Source organism: Amphibalanus amphitrite, unplaced genomic scaffold, assembly GCF_019059575.1.
Source record: "Amphibalanus amphitrite isolate SeventyFive unplaced genomic scaffold, NRLGWU_Aamphi_draft 000152F_arrow, whole genome shotgun sequence".
NCBI lineage: Eukaryota > Metazoa > Arthropoda > Thecostraca > Balanomorpha > Balanidae > Amphibalanus > Amphibalanus amphitrite.
Window position 1 is genome coordinate 353,363 of NW_024881647.1, and position 27,784 is coordinate 381,146.

Consider the following 27,784-nt stretch of genomic DNA (forward strand, 5'->3'; position numbering starts at 1 on the left):
TGGAATACCTGCTTGTTAATATGGTGCCGTGTTGATTGTGCTATGGATTAAATATTTAAAGATACGATACTGATTTATTGATGTATGCCCTGAGCTATGACATCTTTACTCATGAAAGCGATGCATGATAAACCAGAAAACCCTATAATCAAGTTCGATCGTCGACAAAATTGAATGCGATTTAAGTGTAAATGAAAAAGGTATAACACGCGTTTGGGCCGAAAACCTACACAGCGCTCAGTACATCCGTTTCCTTTTGACGTTCTAACATAAACTCTGCATTTGAGTACTGTATCAGTCAATTTAAAATCCATTTTCCTCGGTACCTACAATAGTCCACGCGACATCAGTGTTCAGCAGCTGTCTACACAGCTCATCTGAAATCAGCTCATCGGCACCAACAAGGAAAGCCACAGAAAACTGAAGCAACACAGCCTATACGGCACGCGAGGCAGATGTCCTGGCCAGTCGCTTACAAAGCGTAATCAGCAATCACCGCGTGTGGAATGCTCGCAGCTGCGAGTAACAGCACGTCAGCGCCGCGCTGTGTAACATGATCGGCTCCTGATCGCTGCCAGCTGAAGGACTGACCGGTGAGGTCACGCTATAGCCACACTCACTCATGTTGGCCTGCCCCTTCAGACCCGGGCTGTGGTTTAGCCAGTTACACAATGGTGTGGACTGCGGAGTGGCACTGGCATGAATAGTCTCAACTTCAACAGCCAAACAGAGAGGTTGAACAGAAGAGAACAGTGAAGACACTCTTAAACGGTTTTCTCATATTGACACCTGAAGCAGTCACCTGTTAATAAATACTTGTCAATTGTTGCCACATTTGCGCACCCAATCTGAAAAGGTCTTCCTGGGATTGATGCTCCTTCATTCGCGGTTTAAAGGGACCCTCCCACCTTAACATTAGTTTTGAGTTGAGATAGCCAAATTGGTGGCCATGACCTGCAAATACCGGTTTGGACACTCACAACATCGAAAAATGCTTTAATTCGAAGATATGGAATTTCAAACTTGCAGTTTTCGGATTCTAAGGGGCTAATGCATTGGAATGCCCCCTTAGAATTTGTGACGTCAGCGGAGATCTAACGATTTTTAAATCTTAGACTAAAACCATCGTTAACACGTGGTGGTATACGCTGCTTTGCGCGCAACGTCTGCCGCACTTTAGGGCTGCCAAATTATTGCTTCCAAATAAAGTCGCTAGTAACAGGGGAGATCCCAAAAAGTAAACAAAAGTAAAAGCCTAATATCTTGAAAACCAGTGAATATTTATCGGTGAAATTTGGTAGATATTCGTTTTCGCTCTTTCTGAACCAAGGGACATCACTTTCATGCCAATTCATTAACTTTTTTGAAGGTGGGAGGGTCCCTTTTAACACGCCAACTCAGCCTACATGAGTATTAATTACACGCATCCAAGGGGATCAATTCTGCCCTCGTGCTATGAAATCCGTGAAATTGGAGGCTAGCAAAAGGCTGGAGCTACAAAAACTTCCTAGGCTGAACATTCGCTTCCACATGGCAATTCGATTGCACCAGTGACCCAATCCCTCTCTCTCTCTCCCACTCTCTCCCTCTCTCAGCCACATCACTTTCCCGCTCTCCCGGTCGGTAGGGTGGGGCACCCTCTCATCCCTGGCGAAAATTGCCGGTGTGCAGCTCACCAACATGTGCGGAGCCTTCGCGGGGCGGTTGTCAGTGGCCCGGGGCGGTGTCGGCCCGTTTACAGCGGCTCGCCCGCCGGGGAGCCAGGGTCGCCCGCCTGCCACCTGTTACAGTCGACTGGCCGGCGACTGCATTTGCGCATTCATCGGCAGTTTTTGTTCAGAAGTTGTCATGCTGGCACGAGCCACGAGCATCAGCACCTGGCGATAAGCGCGCGTGTTTTGTAGAATGTGACGAGCACCTCTCCTAAATGTCAGATCCGCCGTAAAAACAGCTGGAAGTGCCTCGCTGGAATGACATTACCGCCCGCTTGTTTTGCGACTCGAGCACGCCGTCCCTGTCACGAATGCCGTCTTTTGCAGGCGCGCACAGCCACCATCGCCGCAGGCTGCAATTAAATCCGTGTTTGCTGGTGTTTAATTATCCCGTGCTCGGCTGGGAGGACGTGACGGGTGACCCCTGCGCCGCTGGGGTCGTGGCCCACTGATTAATGTCCGTCTCAAAACGGTAATGAACGGTTGGAGAGTCCGTGTTACCGGCTGCAGCTCTTACCGACCGGAGCTCAGACCCGGTGCATTCGATTACTCGGTGTCTGGAAAGTCAGTGTAATTTCAGGACTCTGAGAACCGGTGGGCTGGGCGCCGAAGCTGCCTCAGATTGACTGCGCCCAATGCAGTCGCAAATATGCTGATGCCATTAGCGGGATATGCTCTGGATTTAATGTTCTGAGAAGTGGTTTAATCGCTCATCCCATCAAAATGCCAATTGACTGGGAAGTTCATATTCCAAGAATTATCGTTGCAAGTCATTAATAGAGCCATGAATAAACGGTTATCACGCAGATCTGATGGTTACTTGAACCGTTTTTACTTCAGAAGTATTCAAGATACTTTGTATCAAAAGTCCGGTGCTTAATTTTCAGCGATTTATTACATAACACTAAAGCAAACAATCGTGATCGTACGTTTATACAAAACAGCACAGCACTGAATAATAATACACAATATCTAGCTTCACAACTAAAAGACCACTTTGTACTTTCAGGCATCGCGAGTTAAATGGACAGATAGTTGATATTAGCGTTCAGCGCGGCAGCACCATTCGCCTTTTCGCCCAGCATACATCACGTGGCGAAAAGCATGGTCAGATCACAATAGCAGGCGATACCGAGGGTACGGCCGCTCCTGCGTACAGTTGCCATGACAACACAGTCGGAGAACCAACACACTACCGATAACAGTCACGTGACCGATCGCTCAAAAGCGCAACATGTGCCTTGTTACATAACATCGTCATTATTTTTTGCACAAAGTTCCATTTCCCATCAACCAATAGATCGCACCGCGGTATCACAGCAGTCTATCAAAGACGCCCTCCTCACACGCACGTCATAGTCCCATCACGTACCCATCACGTCCCCGTCACGACCACTTCACGTCCACTCCACGTCCGGCCACGCCACGTTCAGGTCCGCGCCGGGCTCTGTAACACGCGCAGACGGCCCATCCACTCACGCGTTCACGTAGTGCTCGATATCAAGCACGGTGCTCTCCCGACCATCGGGAGGGATGCGGTACGGCCGACCGTTGCCGTGCGCAGCGGCGTGACCGCCGGGGATGTGGCCGTTGGGGTGCGCGAGCGAGGGGCTGGGGTGGACGTAGTCGTCGCTGGCTCCCTTTAGGGGCGTGCTGGCGTGTCGGGCGGGGTAGGCGCTGGTGACCTGCTGAGCGTGGTACTGCTGGAGGCTGGCGGCGGAGTTCTTCAGGATCGGCTTCAGCTGCTGCGGCTGCTGAGGGGATGGCTGGTGCGGGAGCTGATGAGGCTGAAGGGAGTGGAGCGATGACTGAGACTGGTGCAGCAGCTTCTGGGACTGGTGCAGAAGCTGCTGCTGAGACCGCGGCGGCTGTTGCTGCTGTTGTTGCTGGAGAGGAAGGTGGTTCTGGATCCCGGCCACGGTGGCGTCCGTCGGGGACGGCGGCAGTGGACTGGAAGCACCTGACACCAGCGACTCTATGGTGCGGTACAGGTACAGGTAGTCGTCCTGGTTCCTCCACACGCCCGGCCGCCGCGTGTGGTACAGCCGCGCGTACATGTACACGTCGGCGTGCGACTCGTACTCCAGCTGCTTCATCAGCGTGGTCAGGCAGCAGAAGGTGGCCGCCTCGGTGCCGCCGAACCGGTCCACCACCACGCACGGTCCGTTCTGGTACTCGAGGTGATCGCGCTGTACCAGCTGGATGAGATCAAATACGTGGCCGATCGGGGAGCAGTTGAGAGGCCAGTCGGAGCACTGGATGATCCGCATCGGCATCTCGTAGTCGTCCTGAAATAAGTGAAGAGGCGCTCGTTAATTACCCAAAAACCTGTTTCATAATCAGCTAGCATCTGACAAACATGTTCTGATCATGTTGACGATCGACAAGCATTCTGCCAAACCGGTTGGATGCGCCAAGTAATTGCGACGAGTTGACTCACCGTGAACGACTGCAGCGTGAAGTCCCTGATGACGAACGGGCCCTGCTGTCGTTCTGAGGTGAACCGGACCCGGAACTGATCACAGGCAATCTCCTCCCTCTCTAGAGGCCAGAAGATGCAGTACTCCTGTAAAAAGACAAATCGTTGCACATTACACTACCGATTTGTTCAGTCATAGCTCCTCTATTGGTTTCCGGGAGATTCCCGAATAAAGAATAGATGCTTCCATATATCATCTTTGATTACACACGTTCATTCTTTACAACAAGCTTACACGAGGTTCAGACCGGATGCTACGTAGGAAATACTCTGAATATTAATCAAATATTTTGATGTGACTTCATCCCCATCCTCACCTGATCGTCCACGGGGCTGAGCAGCACAGCTGTCTGCGCGTTGTGGTCCCAGACCATCTGCCAGAAGGCGGAGACGGTGCCGACCAGCGGATGCTGCGTCACGATGAACTCCTGCAGCCTGCTGTGGCCCAGCAGCCAGGAGGCGTTGATGTAGTCGGAGCCGTCCACGCCGGGCCTCGGAGTCAGACAGACGCGGTACGACTCGACCGGCAGCAGCTCCATGCTGCGGTTCTTGCGGTAGTTGACTGGGTGCCGCGCTGATGTCATGTCGTAGTCAGTCGCCTGATCGTACGTGATCAGCTTGAACTGTCTGTCGAGGTTGTACCAGGGGTAGATGTCCTGCTCGGTGGTCTGCAGGTTGTGCAGGTAGCGGCTAAGGAAGCTACGATGGATATCCGTTTCGCCACTCTCGATGGCCTCCAACAGGGCATCGTGGACAAAGATGTACTGGTCCTCGGTCTGAACCAAGAAGTTGCGCTGCGTCCGGATGTACTTGAGGAAGCCGAAGACGTTCAGCTCGCCACGAGTTCGAATCATCCTCATCATGGAGTCAAGGACGATGTAGGTGCCCGTCCTACCCACACCGGCACTGCAAAAGAACGAGGAGGAAACCTACTGGTCAGAAGAGAGGCCGGAACTATGTCCCTTAGGCTAAGCGGATCCGATATATTTTTACGCTAAGAGTTGTAGCCCGGTTTCTTCAAATGAGGGGAAGGAACATGAAAGGAAAGTTAATTGTAGCGTTGCTTCCCAGAAAAAAACTCACCTGCAGTGAACAATGATGGGTCCCGCGCCGTCCCGATTAGCGGCCGCCGACTTCCTGACGAAGCTGAGGATCGGCAGCGGATTCTCAGGAATGCCATGGTCGGGCCAGTTGGTGTAATGATACTGGTAGACCGTCTTCGTGGCAGACCTTCGTGGTTTCTTTGCCTGAAAAAATGTGGGCACAGTTACGTAAGAGATACTAAACGTGACTCAGGTTTTAAGTGCTCTCTATTCAAGGAATGTGCAGTAATATTCAAGAGAACTCGCCCCCAAACCAATATAAAGCAAGTCTAGAATAAACGCATTGATGGTTCAAGTAAGCTGCCATGGAACGCTTATACATAACCATGAATAGATGGCTGCGCCACAAAGCTTCATCTATCATAGTTGTCCTGTTAGCGTGTTCATATGATTCAGTTCGAGCCCTCACCTTCATGTGCTGCAGCTTGAACTTGCGGATGGTGTAGGTCGCCATGACGTCCTCCCCAGCAGCCGTCACCTTGATGACACCATGGGTCTCGGAGCCCTCCTGAGGCCAGTACATGTCGCACTTCTTCCTGCCCCTCTCCATCAGGTTGGTGATCATGACGATGATATGCACATCCTGTTCCCAGACCATGCGCCAGAAGGTGCCGTAGGTGTCCGGCAGCGGACCCTGGGTGCCGATGTAGGCGCGCGGCTTCTCATAACCGTCGATGAAGTTGGCGTTGACATAGTCGCATCGGTGCTGACCAGGCAGAGGCCGAAGGGGAACCCGAGTGTGGTCGTCTGAAAAAAAGACAGATAACTGATGAAGACCTGGTTGCGAAGTTGGCATTTGGAACGGAAAATGGCTGCTTGTAAATGTTTTCAAAGAATCCATCGGAAACAGTGAACACGTTTGGAGTATGTACTTACATGCAACGATGTTGAGGTATCTGTTCTTGTCCTTGTTCTCCGGCTGCTGGCTGAACTCAGAGGTGTACCCGTCCAGCAGGGTCTGCGTCTGGATGGCCTCGTACTCCTTGCTGAAGCCGATGTCGCCGTCAGCGTGCAGTCGGCTCACGTGTTTGGGGAACAGGTGGACGGGGACGGGTCCTCCGCCGCCGTCCGGAGAGTCGTTCTCCCAGTCAGTCGAGATCACCGACGGAGTCTTGTTCTGTTCGTCGAGGTGGTTGTAGGCAGCTTGGAAATATTTTCTGGAAGCAAAGGGATCGGACTTAGCTGGAATTCTCGACATTTGCTTACGCGAAGGCACACATCCTCGTAAGAATCGCATTTGCCATTTCCAGCAAACATATCAGTTCCACATCAACATGTCAAATCACGCCTATGCCAGTAATATCCGCTACAATCTCGCAATTCTCGAAACCCACACCTCACACAGCGTTCACCAGCTATATGTACATTCCTAGAAACACCTCGCCAAACACTCAGCAATCCACTCACTTCCACATGACGAGTGCCAGCGTGGCGAGCAGCAGCGCCGCCGCGCCGCAGGCGATTCCTGCCACCACCCCGGGACTGAGGCGCCAGACGCCGCGCAGACGCTGCTGCTGGATGGCCTCGCAGTTGGGCTGGACGTAGACGTGGTGCGACTCCGAGGGCAGGCCGCGGTAGGTGACCCGCGGCTGGTAGAGCGAGTTGGTGCCGGCCACCACACGCACCTCGTACATCGTGTTCAGAGTCAGGTTCGGCAGGAACATCTGCGAACGAGAGCGAGGCTCAGCTTCCGGCACATTTACCTGTGCGAATAAAACTTCTTTGAATCCGTCTTTGAAGTGAAGTTTTCTTAAATGTTGAGTCTAACGCCTCATGTTTTGCCAGTTTACTTATAAATTTTGATAACTATCTAGAGTAGCGCTGTGGTGAAGCCTGATACCAATTTATGAGGCTGAAGATTTTGCACACCCAGTGTAATTTATGGTGTCCTTGGACAAAGACACTGCAACAGCTTTTCAGCTGGTAAAGGCTTTGTTCGCCAAACAAATAAAATAGGTCTTGACGTGATCCCCTTCCTGCCGTAAATCCTTTGATCTCGCCGTTAACGTAAGCAGCATAAGCTCCTTATTTGGGCTGCCTCAGTGACGCTCCTAAGAGCATACGTAAGACACGTTGGTGTTTTCACTTTTACTCTTCGCTCGCTCCCTGTAACCTGGGCTCGTGAGCTAAGGCTTTATGTATAAGTCGCCACATCCCCTCCGTCTTTGACGTATTTTGAAATCCCATAGCTCAACTCATCTCACTCTCACATTCCCGGTTTTTCATTCTTCACTATTTCACAGATACGGCTCCCGTCCCTCATCTCTCAGTCACTGAATCTCTTTCCTCCCCCTTCCCTGCACTCACCGTTTCCTCCTGACGTCCGACGGTGGTCGGAATGACCAGTTCCTCGTACTGCCTGCTCTGTTCGGCGCGGTACTGCACCAGGTAGAAGTCCACAGCGCCGCGCAGCTGCCGCGGACGCTTCCAGTGGACGTACACAGAGCTGCCGCCCTTGCACGTGATGTTACTGATCGCCGGAGTGCCCGGATTGGAGACGTCCGTGCGCACTTCCAGCGGGCTGGAACGCTGGCCTTCGCCGCGCCGGGACTGGGCCACCACCCAGACACGATACCGGGTGTACGGCGCCAGACCGGTCAGGTTGTACGAGATGATGTCGTCCGTCCTGTCCACCAGCCTGCCGTCCTGCTTGCGGTCGCTGTTGTCGTCCGTCTCGTAGTAGACGTGGTAGCCGGTGATTTTGGCGCCCGGCTTGGTGGGACGGGACCAGGTGATATGCGCCCAGGTGTCACCGATTTCGTTGGATGTTAGCCGCTCTGGGCTCCTGGGCTCTGTGGGAGAGAGCCGTTCGGTGTGAGATGGTAAAATAGTGCCGAGTAATGCATTGTTTGTGCTCTGAATTGGGAGTGTGAGTGGAAACAGCACGGATTTTTGGTGAGTACTCATTTTATTTATACATTGCTTTTAGCGTGTGTGGTGTCCAACGTCCATTAAGTCGTCGGGTAAATAAACATAATAAACATTAATATGTTTTCTGCCTCGGGCTTTCAGCGAGTCTCGGGGATATTCATGCACCGTAGCGTTATAAAGAAGTCAGGAAGCCTTACCTCCTTCGGCGGTCCAAACATTGACAACGGTTGGCTCGCCCAGGCCAAGCATGTTGCGGTACTGCAGCCGCAATTCATACTCGGTGTAGGGCTCCAGGCCCTGAATGGCGAAGCTCTGTGAAATACATAGAACAAACACATTGTAATGGGATCCATCCAATTTAATTGCCTCTTATCCTAAGCATTAGGTGGCAGAGAAAGTGACAACTTTCAGTGAGAATCCCTGCATAAAACAATTTTAAATGTTTGCGTGGAAACGATGTGCGCCTTACGAGAAAAGGCACGCATCTCAGACGACTGTGGTGTTCGCGTGGACGAGCCGTCTCGGCGGGCACGCCACGGCCTTCTGCGACGGCCCACGATGATACAATTCGATCGATGCCGAACAGAACTTTTCCATCAGGCCGAGCCCAAGTTATCGTTCCACTTTGTTTCAATGTTTATCCAATAAATCAGGGACACACCACGACGTCGATCGGAGGACAAATAAAAACATTTCAAATTAAACACCTCGGTGCTATTTACACCCTCGTCAGATTTCGTTCCATCACGCCTCTGTCGGAGCGGCGACTATCGGTAATCTATTCTGACGGACGGCCGGTGTGATGAAGCGTCTGGCTCGCGGCCTCCCGCCGGCCGGCCTACCCTCGAGGACGAGCGAGCACCTCCTCTTGACCCGACCCGGCGTGACCCGACCCGGCGCCGGGCGGGGCGGGGCGGGATGGGGGCGGCGCACTCACCGTGACGTCTGTGCCGTGGAGGTCGGCCTCGGTCCACTCGGCCGGGTCAGAGGTCGCCGGTCGGTAGGTCAGCTGGTACCCCAGAAACTCGCCGTTCATGGCCTCCAGCGAGGCCGGCAGCAGCCAGGCCAGCTCGATGCTCTCAGCGCTGACGTTGTGCGCGCTGACGATCACGGGCCGCTCCCCGGGCACTGCGGGCGGCGGTACGGGGCGTCACGCGCGCCGACCGGCACATACGTGACTGGGAAATACTCGGCCGACCGGCCGGCAATCTCAGGCGGCCCGGCTGACGCCAGCCGGTATTGTTTAGCGGGAGATGCCACAGCCTCAAAATCATATTGGATGGCTTTTGACTGTCGCCCGGCCGCGGCGCGCCTCAAATGGAGGCGGCGGCGACAGGGGCATTTCAGCGCGTCAGAGGCGCCGCCGCACTGCAGCCTGCATAAAACTACAGCCAGTTATATGAATGTCTGAAGGTCAGAATACCAATGCAATCAAAACGCCACTGAGGCTGAACAGCAGATAACTGCCGCGCCGGCAATCACAAAATATCAGCGGCCGCGCCGTTTGACCAAAACGTGACCGAAAAGCAGAGCGCCGCGGTCAGGGACGCCGTTCGACTCACGTTGCCGCAGAGTCTTGATAATGTAGGAGCTATTGCTGGGCACCCCCTGGCCGAGATCGTTGACGCCCAGCACCCTGAAGCTGTAGGCGGTGAACGGTTTCAGCTCGCTGACAGTGAAGGCGGTGCTGTTGTCGGGAGTGACGATGCCGCCCAGCAGGTCCCAGGTGCCCTGCTCGCCTTCCCTGGAACACAGAGCACAGAGCTGTTAGCACAGAACACACAGATGCTAAAACGGAGCACACATAGATCCCAGGCGCCTGAAACTTGGCTCCCTTAAACATAGAGCACATAACTGCTGAAGTCTGAACACTGTGCAGGGTACCACTGTGCCACTCTCAGAGACATAGACCACCGAAGATTAGCCGATTGACCGATGACCCCGGACTTGAGCGCTACATTCTGTACCGAGAATCGGCTGCGTCGCCTCTGCTAACCCCGTGACCTGGGTGCTGTCTATCGGCTGAGCCTTCGTTCGACTGAAATAATAGGAAATAATCCCGCAGCAAACAGTCGTGATCCCGTGCATATGATTGGGAGCTCTGAGAGTCAGGTCATCAATAGGATATTGTTCGACCAGTCATGACTGTCATGCACCGTTATCATTGCAGTTTTATAGCTTCATTTGAACACCACTAACTGATGAATGGGAATGGTAATAAACGGCTACAAAGTTCTTCGAAAGCTGTTCTGTGTTAGATAATGCTGGGAACCACGTTTGGCACGATGAAATCAAATCACAGCGCAAAGGTCAAGTCAAAGGCCACATGCTTCCAATTTCTGGCAAGTTGAATGGGAGCCTAGGTAATTAACAAAGTTGGGTCATCTTTATCTTTTTGTCTAGAAATAAGTATAAATATGCACGAAAAATACGAAATTAGTATAAAAACACACTAATAAATAACAGAGATAAATCCTCAACAATGAATGCATGTTTGTTCGCCAAACATCTCCGGCAAAATAAAGCTTAGCTTGGCTTCTATTGACAATAAGTCTGGCTAAGAGCCATATCAGACGCTCCCAGACCTTTCATCTCTCCAACTAGCATCTTTAGCACGTGTGTCGAAAATTAAAAGACATCTAGTCGTCTCCCTCCCCCTGCCCCACTCCAGGACCCGGAATTCCAGCGAGACATTTCCGAACCGTCTCCAGCCTGGTCGGCGGTCCCGGTCCAGGCACCCATTATTAATGAGACATCCGTACTCCACCTGGGCCAGAAGGAATCCGCCCACCCGCCTCAGGCCACATTGCACCGCGCCGAGACGCGATCTCTATGAATAATCAGCGTGCCGGCTTTTTGCTGGGCGGCTCGGGCGGGTGGCCGGGGGGCGTGAGCCGTACGTGGCCGCTCCCGGCGCGCCACCCGCCATCGTGGGAAGGCGCGCTTCAACCGGCTATCGGCCGAACAAGGTCGGCGGTGCGGGCCGGCCAGCCGCCCCCGGGGTGCGCCGACCGACCGTGAGAAGGGAACGCACGCGGGCCGTTTTCGGATGTGAATCACCGCAGTTAGAGAGCCTCAGACAGTGGGCGACCGCAGGCCAGCCCTCTGCTGGAACGGGGTAATGATGGGGTAACCAAAGGTGAATGCGTGTGATAACAGATTGTGAGTTATAAAAGGAGTGTGATTTGTGACCACATGTATTCCATATTGTATCAAATGAATTGTTCGTGCGCACTGCGCCTTCGCAAACTCGTTAATGAAAACTTAATAAGAATATTTTGCATGATCACGATTAAGTATTGATCTTTCAGCTTCAAAGTGCGACTTCAAAAGCCCTGTTTCAAAAAAGCAGCACGGGGTCCTATAATATTCATTACGCTATTCATTTCGTTTACTAGCAGTCTGGCAAACGGTAACGCGGTTCCTTTCCTGTGCGCGCGTGCAGTCACCAAGCCCTGCGGCACAGTCTACCACTGCAGGCATTTTGCCAAGCCCGGCGGGCCCGCTGGCCGTAAGACACCAGCTAATGCCAGGAGAGGGCACGGTCGGACGGTGATCACGTCGCAAAACCAAAGCTCGACCAGCGTCTTAAAAATACGTAGCATATAATATAAGTAAGAGTAGAATCATAATAATGCACGGGTATCCAACCGACAAGCCTAAGCCGACCAAAACTAATTTTAATTGTAGTTATAATTGCGCTCATTCACTTTGTTGGTCCTTTGACATGCAAGGCTTTGTCACTATCGTGTGTCCGCTGACTTTTAGCTGTAAAGCAGTATATGGAGCCAGCAAATAAATGGGCATGATTCTTTAGCATGCAAGACACACTAATGTTTCCTCATTAGTTACAGTCTTTTCATCAACATAGTTCTCTCATTATGCTAAAGGACTTGTAGGCGATTTTGAATTGATTAAGGAAAGTTAACTGACTATTATTTATTCAAATTGAAAAGGTTTAATCCCATTTTCTGTCCTGTGAACACCCAGCCAGGCGCCATGGAGTTCCACTCTTGACCTGTTAAACTCACGAAACCCACATTCACTACGGCTCAGCTCCATCTCCGATGGGAGTCGCAGTCCCCACGGCCCGGCCATGGCGACAGAACAATCGAATGAAACCGCGACTCGGCGACAGGCTGCGCTCGGGCGCGGCTCGGCGCAATCAATCCGTCGGTGGCGGCCGCCCCGTCGACGGTCGGGACCCGTTCGGCCCGGGCCATCGCCGTGTCCTCTGGCTCTGCTAATGCGGAGACAGAGGCGGGCCCGTCGGCGCCGAGCGCCGCGCCAAAGGAATCCGAGCCGTGTGCCGAAATTTACGGCGTCGGCCGCCGTCGCCGGCAGCCCGCGGCCTCCCGCGCGGCGGCACTAAATCGGCTCGGCACCGCCGGACGCCGCCGCCAGGCCCCAGGCGACGCGACACGGCCCCGAGTAATGGTGACGCCCTGTGTCAGCGGCATTGTGCCGACCGACTGGCGCTAAAACAGCACACTCGGTGCACGCGGCTGCAGGATTTGGCCGGTCACTGTGGCGCCCTATATAACGCCAGTCACTTGACCGCTCGTTTCCGAAGCGATATGCTCTGGTTTATATAATGGGGCGTGGTTTCACTAAAGTATGCTAATGCCTATCTCCTTCACTTTGAGGTCGATGAAGTGTAATGGTTTTGCGGAGCACCCCGTTGGCGTAATGGGCTGGGACATTGTGGTGTTTTCGCATGCATATTTCTTCAAAGCACTATGTGAACGAGCTTTACATGCGAGCGCAGGTGGCGATTTTGAGGCGTCGTTGACATCTAAAGCGCCGTAGCCTGGTGACTTACTTTACTTGGACCACGTAGTGGTGCACGGGCGTCCGTCGGCTGTTGATGCTCGGTGCCCAGGAAATGTTGACAGACGTCGATGTAAACCCGCCTACCAGCGGCTTGCCAGGTGCGTCAGGCACATCTGAAATGGAAGAAAAACAGGCGTGATGAAGAGAACCATTTCAGCGGCTCCTAACAGCGCTCAATCATGGGCTAGCCTACCATAAACACGATGTAACAGCTGTCTAATCCCGGCCGTTTTGTTACGACTTTGTGCTGGACCGGTGAGGGTGCCGGTCGGTATGGGAAGGACTGGTATGTCCCAGCCAGCCCCGCTCCTGGGTGGGCCGCCGGGCGCGCTGTCGGACGCTCCAGAATAAATTAGGCGGAAGGGTAGCCCGGTCACCCCCACTGGTCTCCCCAAATTATGGCGGCCATTGTGCCCGGTCCCAGGTGACATCTCAATACCGCCAGCCAAGGGTAAAAATCAGCCTGTATGGCCCCGCTCCGGGGACGAAAGGAACAGGCGTGGGTTCAGCCAGCCGGCAAAGGGGCGAGTCGGGGACGGTGGGGGACGGTGGGGGACGGTCGGGGGACGGCCGGGCTGACAGTGGCGGGACGGACCGTGGCTGACGGCCGCACACCGACACAATGAGGCCGCTGTCGCCGCGGCCGACCGGCCCGGACCCCCGCCGGGCTGGGAGCGGATCGGAGAGGGTGCCGAGCCGCCGAGAGCCGAGCGCCGAGCGGCCCTGCCACCACCCGGGGCCGCGCCGTCCCCGCCCGACGCCCTCCCCTGATTAATGGAGGCATCAAAGGCTTCATTATTGGCGCTCCCCGGCGGGTGGGACCTCACGCGCGCCCTGCCCGGCTCTGCGCGGTGGTTAGACTGGTGCTCTGAGGTCCGTCCCGCCTCCGGCCAACAGCCCAGCCTGTCCAGCATGCCAAAGCAGCTAAGTGGATGCCTAACTACCGTATTACGGTGATGCTAAATTTGAGTTCATTATCTCGACTTCTGGTCAAATTTCCTGGTGTTAGGAACATTCTGGATGTAAGAGTATTTTTCTTGGAGTTTAAGTCATCCATAAGTGGAAGGATAATTAAAACATGCTGGCATTTACGGCAACTAACGAAGCGGCACTCGGAAATATTATTTCATTCGAGCTCTGTGCATTATGGGTCTGCTTAGCATTAACGACAACATAATGACATAATCATCATTCTAAATCCCGAGTCGAGTAACAAATGATGGAAGTTATGCGGTCTGGTAGCGCTATGTGTCCAGTGAGGCTCGTTTGGTAGCAATTACCAGCCTTCAAATTCCTTCCCTCTGCCGGGGTTTTTACTTGCCGTGAAGAGTCGAGTTATGGTGACAGCTAAATGAGAGCAATATGCCCAGGGGGAGACCACCGATGGACGTTGTAGCGAGGTGAAACTACGGAAGAAACGGCTGCGTTCGGATGATCAAATGCTCTGCCGGACTGTAAAAGCTGACCCGTGGCCGTCAAAGATCGGGTTACTACAAAGGTAAGTGTCATTAAAAATGGTAAAAATGTCATGCATTTCTACAGCTTATTCATGCGAAGATTAAATGAAAGGCCTATGTGGATTGGAATTTGGAAATGAAAACTCGTCAACTCTTCTGAATTTTCTCTTGAAGCGCTACGGTCCAACTCTTTTACCACACCATATCACCCCACAACCGCTGCTTTTCATCGACTTTCCGTTGCGCTCTCGCGCTCGCCACTCTCCCACTTTTCGGGGATCGTATTTTGTCGGCGGTGATTAGGTGAGGCCATCCACGGCACATCTGCGCCATCCATCCTGGGTCTGTGATAAGCACACTCGCGCCGCCAGCGCCGTCGGACAAAATTAGCGTGCCAGCCGGGCCGGGCTCGCGAGCTGGACGATTCAGGAGCGAGCAGCATGCCACCAGCGACCGCCCGCGCCGCCCTCGCCTCTGCCGCGTCATGAGCGTCACCCGCCCGCCATCAGCGCCGATGGTGCGCCATGAGCGGCGCCGACGCCCTATGAGTGCCGCCTGAGCGTCGCGAGCGTCTACCAGTGGGTATGGTTGGAATAGTGGCCAGACGGCGACCCGTTCCGCCACTATATTCAACGTTATTTATCCGGGGTAATATCCTGGCCTTTGTCCGCCGATGGGGAGCTTGGTTTCAGACCGCGGCGGCGTCTCCCCATTCAGGGCTCGTTTGTCGGCCGAGTCCATAGATTGCCGGGCTCGGTGGGCGCGGCACCGAGGCGCGCCCCGGCCCGCTGTTGGAACACGAATATTTACACGCAGTAACGCGCATAATTACCAGTAACGCGCGCCGAGTCGACCGGCCTGACCCGGGCAGGTCACAGATCCGTCAGAGTTAACAAGACGCCGTCCCGAGGGCGGCTCGCGCCAGAACACGAGGAAAGAAGGTCAGTCCGTCTCGGGACACGGCGAGAGAGGCGGCTCGCAGCGGCGAGGAGAGGTCCCGGGATGAAACCGAGATGGGTGGATGGAATGAGACGGGAGACAGATGAGAGTCGGAGAGCAGACCAATGAGGCGGCGCGAATATTGAAAAGGGTCCGAGACGAGCATCTTCCACGCAAGACGATGCGACGAGAGTCGAGATCTTACATAACCAACATCCATCAATAACTGCTTGTGAGGTCCGGCGCCGCTTTCACAGGACGGGCTCTATGGCTGGCACATTTTCGGAGAGAGAATCCTCGCCCGATGATCGGTTTTTCGTAATTATGGTAATGTTCAGAGAAAATGCATTCATTCTATTGAGAAACTCCAGGCAGGAAGAAACGGCTCGCCTTTATCGCAGCCAAGTTTATAACATGGCCGAGACTGAAGACCGGCGCCCTCGCGGGCACCAACTCTAGTGAAACACGTCCGCAGTCTGGCCGGCATTTTAGGCTCGAAATGAACGTGCCGAAACCCAGTCAAAGGCGAACTTGTATGAACTCTGACCTTTGACTGAAACTTCCCGCGGCACCTGCGGCGCACCGACCAAATTACCGGTCGGCTCTCGGGCCGCGCGGGGCCAGGGGAAGACCGGTCCGACCAATCCGAGCAGCGTCCGCCGGTCATAGGACGTCAGCGCCGGCGCCGTAATGGGAGTGACCTGCAGTGGCGGCCAGTGTAGGACGCTTATCTGCGGGGTCAGCCGCTCTGCTGGCTCTCTCGGTACGCCGGTCAGCGCGGCCGTCTCCCGTGCCTCGCTCATGCCAGTCCTGAGGCGGGCCGGCCATCCCCCGCCCCAGGGCCATAACTCGGCGAGCCCTCAGCACATCTTCGGACCGGCCGCGGGTCGTGACCCCGGCCGGTGCACCTTTGTTTCCAGCCCGCCCCGCCCGTCGGACAAAAACGGCTGCACCGGACTGGCCATCGACAGGAACGTGAGATAACCGACACGCCTAGCACGCCGGGTCATGCGCAGAGCGCGGCTGTCTTGGGAGAGGCGTCACTGCGACCGTCTAACCATCGACCGACGGGTGTTGAGAAAGACATATTAGAAAAGGAAACTGACGTCAATGATAGCAGAAAGAATGCAATGGTCTGGTGAATGTAAGTTTCTCTTTTGCCCATAACGATGGCCAATTATGCAGCAGCTGGAAAAATAAGCAATAGAGCTATCCAAGCGCACCGTGCACAGAATAACACGGCACCAAAAAGTCCCCGTTGTGCTATAAGATATAGTCGACGTAAAGTCAGACCATGGATGCTGTCTATCGCTCGTTACCTTCAATGTAACGAGCGAGAGGCAGCATATCATGCTGCAGCTTTACGTCGTTCTCGTAGATATTGACGCTTCGCTGCCCATGAATTATTATGATTGTTACATATGCCATAAGATATTGTGCGATGCTCTATAACCCGGCAGTTGCTGGGGTATTTCGCCACCCACCGTTTGCTGGGGGGGGGGGGGGCGTTAAACGCCCCCAGCCGATAACTCGAGAACCAATAGGCGCAGCGAAACGCACGAGGCGGCAAACGAAAGAGCGCGACGAGACGCTTCAGATGAGTACTTAAAAGTTGAATTTTGAGGTCACAGGTCGGGTCAAGGTCAGGTCAAACACCTGAAATCGGGCTTTCAGTGGCATGGACTTCAGGACTTCGCAATGGGCGCCTCTCGTCATAAACTCTGTCAAAACGGTGCACAATCCATCATATAAGGCCTACAAGAGTGTCAGCTCCATGTAGGGGTCAGTCAAGCATAGGTCAGGGTCAAGGTCAGGTCAACCGGGTAGGCACATATCCCCGAAAATCAAAACTGATATTCGCAGCCTGTGACGCATGTTTTATAGGTAATTTGGGGCGTAGAACACGATGGTGACATTCATTTTATCATATAAGTACGTGTTTGGCTCAAAAAGTTCAATTTAAGAAATGCATGTATCATGGTCGTGAAGTAGTCACGAAAAATTGCCAAGATTCAGTTCAAGATTATGGAAAATACGGAACGATAATCAATAATCGAAGATAGCCATTTGATTGATCATGGTATTAGCAGTCTAATGGCGTTTACGGCATGTCTGTATGTCTATTCTGTGATTTTATATGATTTTTTGAACATATGCCGTTTTTGGTCGAAAACTCAGAAATCATGACGTCACTAAAACCTCGATATCTCAAAAATTTTCCGACCGATTTTTTTGAAACTTTGTCACAATAAACTTCAATCAATTCCCTACAGGTACCCAAAATTTGGCGCGCCTGCGGCGCGCCGTTTTTATGCTATGGCCCGGCGAAAAAAGTGGGGGCGTTTAACGCCCCCCCCCCCCCAGCAACTCGCGGGTTAATATGCAGCTTGGCCCGGTCCAGCAAACGGTTTGACTCTGAGCTTGAACCCGGTCAGAGCTGACTGATCTTAGAACCCTGACAGCTTATCGCTGTGTCGGTAGTGAACTAAGTCGATGGCTTGCAATTGAAAAGTCAGAAAGCTGAATCATTGAAGTGTCATGTGCAGCCCTGGCCGTGGCCTACGGATAAGCCCTGGCACCCGGCTACCGACCGGACCGGTCACGTGAGATCAATATCCTGAAGGGTGCCGATCCGGACTCTAAACAGGCGACGCAATCTCGTCCGTCCCCGCCGGGAACCCGAGCGATGCGGCGAGATGAGGCGCCAATCGCTTCAGGGCATTGGCGAGACGCTCTCTCACTCGAAACACAGCTCCTCTGTGCAGTACAATACATCACTTACACTTTGAGGAAATTTAGCTGGAATGGTTAAACCAGCAGAGAATGGTCATGTTCTGTTGAATGCCCATCAAAGCTCAGAACATCACGAACATTGTATGGGGCATTTACCGCGCCCACGATATGATATAAGAAAAAAAATCGGCAAATATAGATGCGTTGCTGTCCTTTGCCGACTAGCGCAAGCCTCATGTTGCCGAGGACGCATTGAGACATTATTGACAGGTCGCTGCATTGGTGCACGTATCTCATAAGACGCTCATGACGGCGACTGTCGCATCCCGGAGCTGATTATTGCTCCAATGCGCTCTCATGCGTAGTCAACCATAAAAACAGCAACAGGACCTCGTTATGGACGGATATATCTAACATTAGAATACATGTGAAGAGCGGACATCGCTAGAAAAGTAAGTCCACCAGCGTCTTCCAGCGTCCCGCCGTTGACTGCCCTGACCCGGCGTGGCCGAGCGCGGTCAGGGGCGGCTCACAGGGCAGCCGCGGACCGTTTCCTGGGGCGCACGGTGGTCAGACCATGACCGCAGCCGATCGTGAGGGCGCACAGTGGGCGGCTGACTGATTTACATGGCCATCACAGCGGCGGCAGTGCAGAGTGCGCCGTAGGGATGACCCCAGTTCTCACAGACTCCTGGGCTGATGGTTTGCAAGACCGACCCTGGCTCGGTCTTGCAAACTATCAGCCCTGGCTCATGATCAGATCCTCCACCTTATGTACACTTCACCGCGTCGAGCCGTCTCAACGACAGGTCGCTGCCTTCGAAAACTTCTCACAGCGCGTCGTCTCGAGCCGCGCGCAGGAATGTGTCGGCGAGCGTCGCTGCGGACGCGCGTGGGAGCGACCGGTGGCGTGTCGGCGGCTGCACTAAAAACGCAGCTCGGTTCCGGTTCCGTTAGTGGCCATGGGAAGGGCCGCAGGGTGCCGGCCGGTGGCCGCTCGGAACGGCCGCCGTGGGATTGCAGAACGGTATTTAAATCGATGTGTAACAAAGCAGCCGCCGACACGCGATCGGCCGATTCCCTGACGCGTTTCCCCGACTATGATTAGAGATGAGTTTCTCTCTTGATTACACGGAGCATGGCGAGAAGTTTGGTATAAAATGGTTTATGACGTCGTAACGCTTTGACCTATTGTATCCAATAGGCATTCGAGGGACTTCCCTGAGGGCGCTTGAGGTCTGTTTTCTATGAACCAAGATGCTTTAGAAGTGACTCAAATCAAATGACTGGCACCGAGAAGAAAGATCAATAGACGGATCTGTACTGCTGCATGGTTTTTGAGAAAACCTCAATTGCTCGTTTATTGCAGATAAAAAAGCATTACGCACGGATAAACTTGAATTACATCGATCATTTGCAGAGATTCTACCGGTAAGAACTCACTGCTTTTCTGACAACCTCTAAAAACTGCCGACGAGTAGCCGCGAAATTGGCTTCATCTCAAAGGGCACGGGCGACAAACGTGCGCGAGGAGCAGCGCCGACGACAATCGGAGGAGCGTACCTTGCACGACAACCTTGATGAAGTCGGGCGCGGGGTCGTTGTTGATCCTGCACACGTAGGTGCCCGTGTCGCTGATCATAGTCGGGTCGAGCACCAGCTGGAACGAGTGGCGGACCAGCTGCACGCGGCTGGGGTCCATGAGGAGGGAGACGGTGCCGTCCTGGCTGTACTCTGCCACGGTGACCTGACCGGGGCCGCGGCCACAGTCGCTGCAGAGCCAGCTGACCAGCAGCGGGGCGCCCACCGCAGACCGGCCCGGACAGGGCAGGGCCAGCCGGGTACCGGCGCGGGCCATCACGGTCTCCGGGTCTGCAACGGCGGAGAGAACCGGTCAGGGGGGTCACAGGGGTCAGAAGGGTCACGGGGGTCAGAGGGGTCGCGCCGGTCACGGCCAGTCGACTGCATACGGCACGGAACGCCATGTAGGGAGTCGTGCTCAAGCCTCAATAAGACGTGTCTTGATAAGCCTAATACGCCTCATGAGACCGCGCGCTCGCCGCATGCATTGTAAGGAGGATTTCGCAGAAGATTTCGACACGAACTAGAGTTACTTTATATCATTTATAGTGCTAACATAAATAATCGAGTCGCATTATTCGACGATGAAATGTTCAGCTCTCAACATGATTGGCAAAGACCTGTGGAATGACACATTTTGAGAAATCCGGCTCGTATGCTTAATTAACCGCTCCAGCTCATTTGCTTAATAGCTAATACCATAATCTCATTACCACAGCTTGGCCTTACATTTGAACATTAAACTAGACTTTTTTAAACAAAGATGCCTGAAAACTGAAGCCTTATTTAGCTCTTCCTTTGCTGTTGTGTATGTGCCACTGTAATCCTGCAGTCGACAAAAAAAAAATACTTGAGCCTAGAATTGCAGCTGCCGGATTTGGCTTAAGTCAAGCTTTAGTATCAGGCATCCTGTCTATTATGCGTGTAATCCGTCTGTAATGGTACACAGAGCACAAAATCCCTGTCACACGAGGCGATATTCTCAAAACAGCTGCCTATAAGAGGTTTTGCTCCCAACTAAAATTCCTCATCTGGTGACACATTTTTACTACTGAGCGCAAGAAGCAAATCGTTACGGCGAGATATTGGTAAGCTGTAAAAGCAAGGCCATGTCGGGAGCCAAGCCATCTGCTCGAATTGATCCCCTACTGCTCGGTATCTCACTTCAGATAGTCACTTCAGCAGCTGTAATACCAGAACAAATGTTCTGCCACCTCTGCGGCCTGTGTCTCTGCAGCACAGGGCGTATTGAGCTGATCAAAATCTGGAGAAACCGTGCACGGTAACCGCAAAATCGCGCCATCGATGACCGGACACCACACCCGCACAGTACACCACATTCCGAGCCGCGGGCAGGTGAGTCATCGCAAACCTGAGTCAGGCGTCATGCCAATGACCAGCACATGGAAAAGCCAGTGTTTTTTGCTGTAACATCCAAGAATGTATGCAGGCAATTTGGTCGCGTGTGGATGCACATCTCTTTTGCCCTGGCATTCCAGCCACGTTTCTTACGTGTGCTCAGTGTTCACTCTATTATCCCCGCGCCCATCTCGGTCGGTCCCATGCACCGCACACCGCGTCCCCTGGTCCAAGTCAGTCCAGGTGGTGGCACCAGGCAAAAACCGTCCCTGCGATTACGGAGAGACGAATGGGGACACGGCTCTGCGACGGGTCGCTACCCATCACTAGGACGGGCCGGGTGGCATAGGGCAGCTCAGACCGCAGAGGGTGGCGGAGGGCAGCTCAGGCCGCAAAGGGTGGCCGAGGGCAGCTCAGGGCGCAGAGAGGACGCTGGAGGGCGCAAAAGGTCACCAGAGGACGTAAGGGCCAGCAGGGAGCAACCAAAGAGACGCATCAATCAGTATTAATCCATTACATCTCCAAGGCGAAATACGGTGCCTACACATAATTGAAATTCCCAATATACCACCCTCACTCAATGGTAAAGTTACTGGGCGCACGGCAGTATCGCACTCCCGACTGGTGCAATACTCTGCAGGTCGACTGTGTACCTGCTGAGCTACCCCCTCGCTCACACGCCGTGGCGGCTCCCTGCCGCGAGCAGCGCGTGTGTGCCGGGCGTGGGTCGGCAGCTGTGTCATATTTCCAGCTCTGACCGCGCGTCCCGCAGAGCTGCGTGGGCCCGCCGCGAGCGAGCCGCGTCAGTGATTATTTACGCGGCGCGTGCTCCCGTGCCACCTGACGGGCTGTTGTGACTTGTTCGATCATAGCACGCTTCCGAATAAATTACTCCGCAGGTTCTGAATCCAACAAATGAGCTACCAAATACCCCAGTCGAGAGTGATTTACGTTTCGTCTCGCACTCGAAACCTAATTAAAACTTTAGTGAACATGATTTCGGCTTCCTTCTAGCCTCCGTTGTCAGCTTTATTCTCTTTATTCAGGGCGAGCGTCTAAGGCAATGGCTTCTCCAAAGGCGCCTGGCTGAAGAAGATTAGCAGTAATGGTTACATGGAGCTGGCTTTTCTTCTCCAGAACTGCGCTAAACTAATAAATTGCCATCAAGTGCACCATCCAGAAATGATGTTACAGAAATACTTCAGCCGCGGAACAATGAGGCATTAGGGCGTCTGGGCTTTATCAATGGGAGCCAGGGGCCTTATGGACGAGCGGTGGCAGCTGTGAAAATATTGACTCGTCAGCGGAGTCTCCTCGGGACGATATCAAAACATATCCATGTGTATCCGGCCGTCCGAACAATGTCCGACAGAGGGACCCGAATCGACCGTCCCCGGCCGCAGACAGACCCTCAGGCACGCACCAGCCTCCCTGGAGTGGCACCAGTGAACCATTGGTGACCCAGGAGAATCACTGAGGGGACCACTGGAATGTCACTCAATGAGTTCGCGGCAGCGTAAGACGACCACTGAGGCGTGGCGGCAGTGGCCACGAGAGTTGGTGATCACTGGAGCATCACTGAAGGAAACCACCGAATTGGCAGAGAGCAGCCGCGGAGATGGGCAGTCGGGTGGGGGGATATTCGACACCGGACGACTGGTCGCTGAGTCAGGCGGCGATGAGCTGTGGCCGGCGGACTGTGGGCTGTGGGCAGTGGGAGTTAGCCGTGGGTGGGCGGTGGGAGTACAGACCGGCGGCGGTCGGTGGGCGAAACGGGAGCGTCCAGCGGGCAGCTATCGCCGTCCGCCACCGCCGCCACCGCCGCTCCCCAGGCGCCGCGCGCGCCACTGAGATGGATGGTCGGGGCAGTGTTGCGTGTCGTCCGTCCCTGCCGGCCGCGGTGGTCAGCCCGCGACCCAATTGATCGTCACCAGGGAGCTCCGATTCGGCGCCACCCGGGGGCGGTGAGCGCCGGTGAGGGATGGTGATCGGACCGGACCACGGACCACGGACCACAGACCGCGGACCGCGGACCACGGCGTCCACGGTGGTCCCGCCGAGCCCGTGAGACCAGCTGCGATGGCAGTATACCTGTCTCACGTGTGCAGAGTGAATGTTCCGACGGGTTCTGATATCGCGCTGATTTGCATCTGATGGCCATTCGGCGCTGTGGCTGATGCTGTATCCCACCGCAGCGTTAGATTCATACGTGATGAAGACGTCACATTGCTGTCAAGGTGATCACGTCAGGCTGTTGCATTTCATCTAGCATCCTGGGCAGACGTCCGAGAGCACATAGACACCGCCCACCAGATTGGGGTGAGCTCTGCCAGTCGTGAGAGGCCGCCTTTTTACAGGCTGCCGAAGAAAAATGTGCCGGTGATAATGTTGGTGGCGGCATTTAAATGCACGAGCGGGTCTGTTCATTTCCTTGGCTCGTTCGGCCAGTCTCATGGGCTCAATATGACGAGACGTGCCGGCATTACAGCAACGGCTGCGTCGATTGGTGCTGAACCTCACGCGCCGTGGCCCTGCTGACCCCAATGGATTTTTCACAAAATGACGCCGTTGAGCTGAGCTCATCTGCAGCGTGTCTTCGGGAAAAGTCTTCGTATTTCATCAGCACCGATTGAACAGCTAAAATCTCAGAAGTCACATAAACAGCTTCTAATTGGCTACCGAATGTGATAGCTGGCAGCCGTTGGCTTGGTCTCATCCCCACAAGTTTCCTTGTTATCCTTGGCGCTGTCGAAGCGCTGTCGCCAACTCCTCCCTCCCCACCCTCGTCCCAGACCCGCCGTCGTTCCAGTCAGGCGACACAGACCACACCGCGCTGAGCTCCACTCGCGGCTCCCCACCCTGTGTTTGGCGTGTATTCGGGCGTGGGGCCATTGTGTGCCACCATTCACCGTCCACTACGGGCGTCTCTCTCTCTCGCTAACTGCGGCGCCGGGGTCGGAGGCGGCCGACGGAGCGCCGTCGGCGGCGGCGCGTCGTTGCCGACACGGTGGTCTGGCCGCGGATGGGGTCTGCTCGGGTCTGTCTCGGCCCATCGCGTCGTGTCGTGGGCCCTTTGTGGGCTGCAGAGGTCCTGTCACTAGACAGAAGGACTACTGCTGCACCATTGTCCGCCGACCACCGCCCGCCCGTCCCCGTTACTTATAAACCGTCGTCTTTGCGCTCTCGCTGTAATCCAGTGACCTGTGACGGTCACGCAACACTTGCCGCGCGATCTGGCGATGTCGCGATAGCATCTTGGCTTTGTTTGTGCCGCACCGTCCGCCTTTCGCCGACCGCCCATGGCTCGCCGGTCCGTGGCTAATTGAGGCGTGACGTCGTTTCTGCGTCAGCGCCGTCACCACGGGAAAACGAGAGCGGGGTGCGATAAAGGTCAAAGGTCGTAGCAACGCGGTGCTCTTCGAGACTCCTCTCACACACAAATACACTTGCACTACAGGTCTGACGCGCAGTGTTACCTATATTGGTTGGCCGGTGACTGTCGCGCAATATTGATGGGTAACTGAGCATGGCAGCTATTGATTCTGATTGGCAGAGATGAAAGATTGCGTCCGGGCAGAGAGACGAAAAGCTTAATTGGTTCGCTGGTGAGACCAGGCATTGTCAATATCCTCACCTTCCCGAAAGTCCGCCGGAAAAGAAGCAGCAAGATTGGATGTTTGTTACTGCCGCCTTTTGTGTGGCTGCCAGTGACATGCGTCGTTACAATACAACTAGTTGGCAATTTCTGTCGGGGCATCATTTTACATCACCAGCCCATTCAGCGTCCGAGAAATTCACTAATGGAAACCGACTGGGAAATTCGTATTCAGATTGCGGCTTTATGTGCCATCAAGCAGGCTGACGAATGGCCAGTGCGAGCCGCCTATATACCAGTTGCCAGGGCCGGCCGGCCAGCGTCCACATTCAAAACACATCAGCGCCGGCACTGGCGCCGCGCGACAGGGTCGGAGCACCGCGCGTCATCGCGCGCCTCTGCAATCACCTCAGAGTGTCAGCGACTCTGCATATCGCCATCGCATCGTCCCAGGCCCGGCGGACGGCGTCATTTCGTTCATCAATCCGACATCACCCGTGTCGAGACGCTGCAGCCGGCGGAGGCGACACTATAGCGACACGACAGGATGGCCCGTCAGAGACTGTGGTTCATCTGCATGGGGCAGACGTCTGCGGGGCCGTGGCGACTGCGGCGAATGTGGCTTAGCTGCGGCGTTAGTGGCGCAGGTGGCCGCTGCGCCGCGGCCCGGGACAGGCCATTAGCGCGTGTCAGACGCTGGATGGCTACACTTCCATCTAGCGCGACAGGCGCGGATGAGGACAGGGGACGGGCCGTCTCGGCTCGGTAATCGGTATGGGACGGAGGGGTGCCGCCGGCCGATTGCAACATCAGCACACACGACGGGGGTCCGGGGGAGCGGCTCCCGCGGCTCTCTGCGGCTCCCGGCGCCGAAGACAGACAGACCATTTAGCCGGAACCGCCGCCGATGTTCAGAGCTCCGGCATGTCGTGACTGATGTTGCTACGTGTCGAACACTGACGGCTGAGCTGATCGCCGCCCGCTCAGAGCAGAAACATAGCTGAACGCTCTCGCTCAAACCAGGAACATGGTCAGTGGTGATATCTTGCCAGTCACAGAGGCACGCCATTGATGTAATGGGGTACGGAGACGAGCTCTCCAGCACGATCACATCGAGCCATCGTCTGGAGATCGCTGTAGAACAGAGCACTTTTGCCCCATCCATGTGTAAGTCGGTGTATAAAATTGTAAAGCCACCAGTCACGGATTTCTCGCTGCTTCCGCTAGAAGCGTGGCAGAGAGATTAATTTCATTTTTCTGCACTAAAAGCATCCGAGGCGTATTTTACCCACAGCAGACATTTATAGAGTCAATCGAGTGGAAACTGAACTACTGCAAGTCGTCCACATAATCCATCCAATTGGTAATATCAACTTGCTGCATAACTTCAGCTTAGTCTGGTATGTATGTGTTTCTGCTCAACTCTGGCCGAGAAACTACTTAATTTGCTTTATCAGCTTTATCATGGTCGGCATCTGGGCCATTCATCGATAAGCATCTGGTCGGACACCAAGTGGGTAGTAAAATATCGAACGGTACGTTACCAAGGAGGATAATAAGTGTCGGACCCTCCTCCCTGTGGCCGAGATGGTATCTGGCCAGGTCATCTGACCTTCGGTGACCCTCCCATCTGCTGGGCTCGGGCAGCCGCCTGGACTCCGCCCTCGCTCCTCTCACTCCTCTAGCCCTCTCCCTCTCCCACTCTCTTTTGCTCTCTCTCCCTCTCTCCCTCTCACTCAAATTATCTTGTAGTCTCTTTCACTCTGTTACATACGCAGATACAATTACACATGCAAACAATCATAAGCTCGATTGACTCGGCGTAAGAAGAGAATCAATGCCAACGAGTAAGTCCCAAAAGGGAAGGCAATGTTAGGCCTCCGGTATGGAAAATGCCCTCTTTTAGCCTCTATGCAATGTTAAGGACGGGAGCTGGCTCTTAGGGCTGTAAGCAGATCAGAAATCCACGAGAAAGCTTGACTTCGGAACAGAATGGTCTTGGATAAACGGTATAATACTGAAGGAGATACTTAAATGGAATTCGTCTGACGCAGACACCGGCTTACGTCGACGGAACTGGAGCTTTTCCGCGGTCCCAGCTAAGAAGTCCCACTAAAAGACTCAGATGCACTATAGAACGAGGGCTAAGAGCCTGCACTGTGTCGGCTAAATCCAGTCAGTTTGTCAGACCCCGAGAATCATCCTGACGTCATAACCAGGTGAGCAGAGAGCGTCGGTTACCTTGATTTCAGGTCGCCTTTACCACAATCCCCCGATTCTTTCCAGCCAAGTTATCCATCAAGGGCTCACGTCAAGCTCCGCCCGCCTCTCTCTCTCTCTCTCTCTCCCTCTCTCCCTCTCTCCCTCTCTCTCTTGCCACAGCTGCTGGTGTCATGACCAGCAGCTGTCCTCTGTGTAAGCTGTGCTGCATCAACCCCGACCCTAGCCCGCCATGACCATCCCTCATATGGCTCCCAGACTCACTGACACGACACATTTCACTCAAGCTCACCCAATGGCCAATGCGGGGACAAGGAGACCGGAATTAGTCGCAGTGTCTGCCTCAATCAAGCATTAACGGGACGTTGAATCGTGATTAGCGGGCCGAGGTGACACGACGCGACACCGAGCCAGTGGGGTCCAGGGAAGCGGGAGGGGGAGGGGGGGGGGCGATAACGAGAAGGGTGGAGAAGAACAAACAGGACGGCGGCGGCCCCGCCGTGGTCGGCCGATAACACGCGCAGTGTGAGCCGAGCCGCGGTGTACAAGGGGTGCGCGGAGTGTTTTTCGCGCGGCGCGCGCGACGAACGCGATATAAGTGCTCGGTTTGGTGTACGGAATAACAGGACAACATCAACGGAGCGACAGGAGACGGACGCAGGATGACAGGTGGGCGCAGCGATAGGCTGCGGGGGGGGGGGGGAAGAATCTAGGTAGAACGGCCACGAGGAGACGGGATGGGGGGGGGGGGGGGGGTGGGACCGTTCGACGGGCGCTATAGAAGTGGGCGTGACGGAGAGGGGCGGGTATCTAGCTGACCACGACACCGTGCGCCTAGAGAGGCCAGCATCTGTGGTCCCCGTCGTGCCATGGCCACGGCCGACGGGTGTGACCTGATCCGT

At 54.5% G+C, this 27,784-nt stretch overlaps 1 protein-coding gene across 1 annotated transcript in view; it reads right to left on the reverse strand.

The window, feature by feature from the left end:
- Window positions 1-2,588: 2,588 nt before the first annotated feature.
- LOC122382983 (tyrosine-protein phosphatase 99A-like) overlaps window positions 2,589-27,784 on the reverse strand; it is a 44,868-nt gene continuing 19,672 nt past the window's right edge. The window contains exons 2-14 of the mRNA XM_043369010.1: window positions 19,691-19,999; window positions 12,988-13,111; window positions 9,728-9,909; window positions 9,103-9,293; window positions 8,363-8,477; window positions 7,602-8,086; window positions 6,702-6,958; window positions 6,171-6,451; window positions 5,704-6,041; window positions 5,275-5,438; window positions 4,509-5,097; window positions 4,153-4,278; window positions 2,589-4,000 (exon numbers count right to left, since the gene is read on the reverse strand). Of these exons, the coding sequence (XP_043224945.1) occupies window positions 3,188-4,000; window positions 4,153-4,278; window positions 4,509-5,097; window positions 5,275-5,438; window positions 5,704-6,041; window positions 6,171-6,451; window positions 6,702-6,958; window positions 7,602-8,086; window positions 8,363-8,477; window positions 9,103-9,293; window positions 9,728-9,909; window positions 12,988-13,111; window positions 19,691-19,999 (3,974 nt within the window). The 3' untranslated portion in view covers window positions 2,589-3,187. The remainder of the gene's footprint in view (window positions 4,001-4,152; window positions 4,279-4,508; window positions 5,098-5,274; window positions 5,439-5,703; window positions 6,042-6,170; window positions 6,452-6,701; window positions 6,959-7,601; window positions 8,087-8,362; window positions 8,478-9,102; window positions 9,294-9,727; window positions 9,910-12,987; window positions 13,112-19,690; window positions 20,000-27,784) is intronic.